The 5,755-nt window shown below is 39.7% G+C and overlaps 1 protein-coding gene across 1 annotated transcript; it reads left to right on the top strand.

The window, feature by feature from the left end:
* Positions 1-1,633: 1,633 nt before the first annotated feature.
* On the top strand, positions 1,634-5,385 carry elf3 (E74-like factor 3 (ets domain transcription factor, epithelial-specific)). Its single transcript, XM_086291067.1, has 9 exons — positions 1,634-1,780; positions 1,893-2,053; positions 2,565-2,801; positions 2,953-3,066; positions 3,148-3,294; positions 3,381-3,467; positions 3,566-3,685; positions 3,896-4,091; positions 4,482-5,385. The coding sequence occupies exons 2-9, from the start codon at positions 1,900-1,902 to the stop codon at positions 4,591-4,593; spliced, it is 1,167 nt and encodes a 388-aa protein (XP_086147193.1). The 5' UTR covers positions 1,634-1,780; positions 1,893-1,899; the 3' UTR covers positions 4,594-5,385.
* Positions 5,386-5,755: the final 370 nt, after the last annotated feature.

Genomic DNA, 5,755 nt, shown 5'->3' on the forward strand with positions numbered 1-5,755 from the left:
TACCATGTATTGGCCAAGCCATATTGTAAGACATCCTTTTTTATATTAGCAGAACAGATACTTTACAAATGCTGTAGGCTTTGGCAGGAGATTACTAACCACTAGGTATCAGCACTGAGCCAGGCCAAGCAGTAGCTTTGGTTTGCTGCAACACAGAAAACCTGTTTCTTTCTGCAATATGACACCTGGACAGAGTACGTACACACTGTGTCTGCAAAATACTGACGAGCTTACCATTAGGATGGAATAATTATGAACATGCCCTCTTGTGTTTATATCCTCTGATGTTTATCTAAACAAGTATTAGTACCAATACTAACAATATGGCCGCTGATATTTCTTTGCTGTTGTAAGGATTAAGTTTACACTTCTCTAGGCTTTGAGCTCTGTTACAGGTATCTAGGTACAGTAATGTTAAGAGAGCTGGACACTCTTAACAGTCTACAATTCTGACTGGAGCGAGGGAAACACTGGCATACAGTGTGCCGACTGCTGTCTGCTCCTAGAGTTTCAGAGTAAGAATAATTTACAGCACCTCTAAAGTCAACAGGCAACATAACTTCATTAAGCTGTTGCCATTGCTGGCAACATGAACTGAAGGCTTTGTGCACTGATGAGAGGTTTGGCAGGTATGGTTTGTTTTAGCTTGGTAGAGACTTTGGAATCAGAGTAAATTAGAAACAGACACATTTAGGCCTAATCTGAGCTGCTTTTAGGACTTACAGCTCAGCTCCCTCACAAACATGGGTCAAAAGGCTTGATATGGTGCAGTGTGCAAGCGTAGTCTAGGTCAGATATGGCCCAGAAGTCATAAAGCTGGCTAAATATGTGAGGCAGGTCCATAAAATAAATGTCAGTCATCCTGGACATCAAGGCTAAGATAGAAAATGCACATATTTTGGGCAAAAACTTACTGCTGGATATTTTGGATGTACAAGTCATATTTTCATGTTCACACCAGTATTAAAGATACAGGTTGATCAATACAAAGGTTCAATTAAGTTTTTCTTGCCATGAAAATCTTTCTCTGTGCTCTCTCTCTGTGCCTGTGTGTGTTTATGTGTGTAACCTGGTAAATATGAGGTTACCACTTAGCTTCGTGTGTGTCAAACAAGGCAGCTGGGTGCAGTAGAAGTTTGAGAAGCTACATAACATTCTTTTATCACTGTTTGCCTGTGGTGACTGGCAAAACTGATAAAGGTACCTGTCCTCACAGGACAGGTACCTCTTTGTGTCTATTTTTTAGATCGTGACTATTTGCAAATGTCTATCACACACACCCCTTCCTCACTGATGTGAAACATGTCTGTGTCAATACCTTGACATTTAAATATGTCAAGTTAGTTGAAAAACAGTAGAAATGTAAAAGTATTTCAAAAGGGACCTAGAATAAGAACTGTAATGGAACAAAAGAAATGTCAAGCAACAAAAATCTAAGGAAAAAGAAGCCTATGAAAGCTGCCCAGTCAGTGTACAAAATATGATGTAGAAATATAAGCGAAGAATAAAAGGCAGGGCAGGTTTGTTTTGTTGATCAAGTTCTCAGGAAACTGGGGGAGGAGTAGCAATGGAGGCGTGGCCATGTTCAGGTGGAATTCCCCTGAATTTACCTGAGTCCATCCCCCACAACTATAAAGCTCATAAGGTAAAAGCAGGTACATTTTTTTGCCGTGGATACCGAGCCAGAGAGGGCAGTGGTACTCAAACAGCAGAATCCAGACACTGGATTGTCTTAGGACGTCTTTCTGTTTCATCATATTGTGGCCAGTGTTGTAATCAGGTAAATTATATACATACCTAACTTATGATCCTGCTTTTAATAAGCTTTGTTTGCTGGTTTCCTGTTTGCTAGTTTTTCTGGGATGTAAAGAAGCATTTTCTATATTTCACAGTGCCTCCATGTCATCGCCGTGCCTCAGCACTGTTCTGACTCATGCTAACCTAACCATGTATCAGACTGGTTTGCCAGATGTGCTGCAACATCAGGCCACTATGCTTTCCAGCATCAGTCCGCTGCAAATCAGCAATCCAGCATACAGTTCCAACATAGCTGGTGAGAAGAGACATGTTATTTCTGACCTTGCACTGTCACACAATTCACGTGTTTAGCTGATCTGTGTCAGACAAAAGATTTTCAACATGTTAAGTCTCTTGGCTTTGAAGCTTTAGTTAACCAGGCCAGTCTAGTTTCAGCTACAGACTAATCTCAAAGTAAACAGACGCTCTCTTTCAAACTTCAGCCAGCCTGCTCACCTTTGCTTTGACCTTATTTAGTCACTCACTAAATGATTTACCAGGCAAGTAATGTTTAACTCAGCATAACCGCATAACAGGAGAATGCTGTGACCTCATGGTTAAAACAGTTTCACTTTATTTGTTCGAACTTAGAGACGGGCTTCAAAGTTAAGCTAAACTAAAAGTGCCTTATTGTCAGATTCAAACCTGTGTGTATGAACCAAGATCATGGTTTTTATGAAAATATGCTAAATTTCTGTTAAAGCTTAGTGTGTACTGAGTATCTGCACAGCTCAGGAATAATAAATAATCTCTGGCTGTCGCTGCAGGTCAGGGGTACAGGCACATCAGCCCTAATTACTGGACAGCAGATCATGTGTTGGAGTGGATCAGTGACCAAGTAGAGAGCACCAAGTTCGATGCAAACACCCTTAGTCTGGCAAACTGTGCCATGGATGGCTCCGCCCTTTGCCAGATGAACCGGGAGCAGATGATTGGGATCTTTGGTGTGCAGCTTGGCCCACACCTCTATCAGAGTCTACAGGAGCACAAGAGCAAAATGCCTGGTAAAATGCTCATGTTATTCAGGAACAATTTACTGACAGCAACAGCTGAAAATATCCATACATAACTGAACTATTTCTAACATCTAGCTATGTGAAGAAGAATTATTTTTATGTATGAAAAATACATGTAAACTAATCTTTCCTTCCCCAGAGATGCAGATGTTATCAGGACAAGAATTGAACGAGACCTGCCAGCTCTTGGACAACTTCTTGGACAACCTTGGACAGAACTTTCCTCTACTCAGCACAATTAAAATTGGTCAAGGTACATCTTATACCGATATGTTCAAAGTTGACATATTATGTGGACTCGTTTACAAGTGGACTTGCTAATTTCTACTTACAGCTGAAGAAGCTGTCAACAAAAGAGAATTTGACTATCAGGATGACTATGATCTGACTACTCTGACCATGGAACCAATGACACCACTGAGAGACACTGGCTACCTGTCTGATAATCATTCTGACAGCGAGTACAGCTCCTCCTCCAACAGTTAGTATTTTATCTTCATATTTGTCAAGACTTGTTATCATTCAAGTTCAAGAATGTTATTAAAAATATATCTCTCATGTATTCAGCTGGCATGTTTGGCTTTCCAAGCATCGGTTCACCAGAGTCTGGCAGCAGCGAATCTGACCCCGAGTTCTCTTACCCTCCGATTTCAAGTGAGTAAACAAGAAAAAACAACAACAAAAAACGTTTGAAGTTATTTGCATTCCCTGTATTTCGATTCATTTCTGATAAGTCACCATCTCATCGACAGAAGTGTACATCAAGCCAGAGAATGGAGAGTCCCGATTGAAACGACCACGGGGGCGACCTCCTAAAGTCAGCAGAGAGCACAGCAGCAACATATATGACAATCCAAAGAAAAACAAACATGGTAAGCCCACAAATGCTGTCTTACTAATAATGTAAAACCGTTTCAGTAGGCATGCATCTGAACACTGAACTATTTTACAGATTCTATTTTGCATTTAATTTGCATCTTTACTAGACCACAGATATTGATCTTTTCTTCTTGCTTGCTTTATGCTAATGCAGCATGCACATGCAAACAGACATTTAGCTTATTTTGTCCCACTGTCTTCAGCACCTCGTGGCACTCACCTGTGGGAATTCATCAGAGACATTCTGATCCACCCAGAAAAGAATCAGGGCCTAATGAAATGGGAGGACCGCCGTGAGGGTGTCTTTAAGTTCCTCAAATCTGAAGCTGTGGCTCAGATGTGGGGCCAGAAGAAGAAAAACAGCAGCATGACATATGAAAAGCTCAGCCGTGCAATGAGGTGAGTTCTTGCAGCAGCCCTTCCTTTACTTCTTCCTCAATCTCAACAATTTAATCAGATATTTGAATCAGATATGATTCAGAAGAAAATATTGTAACAAGGCTAAAAACACATGCTGCAGTAACAGCAGTGACAGCTTCGTCACATTTAAGATACTTTTCAGATGCTTTTGCTTTAACTATGAATCAAACTTTAGCCCAACTAATCAGAGTTGCACTGGATACATAGCTCCTCCAGGTCACAGAAGTCAGAAGATTGTTATGGCAGGCTCATTAAGACTCTCCGCTTCACATATAAAACGCTCAGTTGTTTTAAACTGAGCACCAGATGATGAAGGGGATGATATGCTATGTGCTGAACTTCAAGTAACTGAAACTTCTCCATCTGCAGGTATTACTATAAGAGGGAGATTCTGGAACGAGTCGATGGCAGGAGGCTTGTATACAAGTTTGGAAAAAACTCCAGTGGCTGGAAGATTGAGGAGATTGGTATGACTATGTAAGACATTAGTTACTAAGTGGGTAAGAACTGAAAAGCCAGTCAGAGCAGCAGTTCAGCAACTATAAATGCCTAACCATGTTGCCTGTCTGAAAAAATCCTTGCTGCCCCAAATGTTTAAGACACTAACTTCCTTTAGAAGGAAGGTGTTACAGAAAATGTAAGCCAGTGTTTATGGCTCTAGTAGGTTTTATGAACCAATATGACGTTTCACGTGTTTTTAAATTGTTTTAGATACTTGTGAGTGCAAGTACCTACAGTAAAGGCTGAAAAAGCAAACCTCGTACAGATGAACAGATTTTACTCTGGTATTTACTTGTTTTTGTTGATGCAGGACTCTCGTCTTCATTCGCTACTGTAGCACTATAAACATCTTTTCTGTCATTTTCCCATATCACAGTTTTTTTTTCACGTGAAAAACATTGTTTCTTAGTGTAACATAAGTTTGGAAAAACAAAAAAACTTGGCTAGAAATAAATGTAGAAGTTACTTCACATTAACAAAGTAAAGATGTGCACTACATGTCTTTTGGTATCACTTATTATAAAGTGTGTTTACACAATGTTTGAGTACAGAGTAGTTCATAAGTGTCTGAATTTGAACATGACTGGTTGATGTGAATCAGTCAGAAATCTGTTGCAGTTTGTGTGATTGTTGTAATGTAATCATCGATCTCTGGATTGATGAGGGGAGTAAATCTTATGTCAATCATTATGTGAATTATGTGAATTATGTGAATTGCATGGCATATTGTTTTTATGGCTTTTTGTATAAATAAATTTTGACATGTATCAACTTTCTGTTTGGGGACTGTTTTTTCCACATACTTCATTATTAGTGAGCATGTTGTTGAAACAAACATATTGGATACCTCATTAGTGAAAGTGTTGGGGGTTGGAAAGTCCTACAACAAGAGCTGCAGGATGCTGGAGAAAAGGCTGGGACAGAACCAAAACCTATGAGTAGACGAAATTAGATGCAATTAAGTAACAGTAGACATTCACTGGACGCTTCATTATGGTTGCCAGTCTCAAATGACAACAGATTCACAAACTAAAAAGTACGTTACAGTATCCATTGCCAACAACCTGTTTATGAAATGAACCCTTTCATATTGCATTCATGTATGGATCAGGTTATTTGGAAGCACGCCAGATATATTTATA

The sequence above is a fragment of the Aulonocara sp. 'chitande type north' Nkhata Bay genome, linkage group LG5 (genome assembly GCF_057382095.1).
Source record: "Aulonocara sp. 'chitande type north' Nkhata Bay isolate Kocher_YH1m ecotype deep benthic linkage group LG5, A_spYH_male_GT1.1, whole genome shotgun sequence".
Classification (NCBI taxonomy): domain Eukaryota; kingdom Metazoa; phylum Chordata; class Actinopteri; order Cichliformes; family Cichlidae; genus Aulonocara; species Aulonocara sp. 'chitande type north' Nkhata Bay.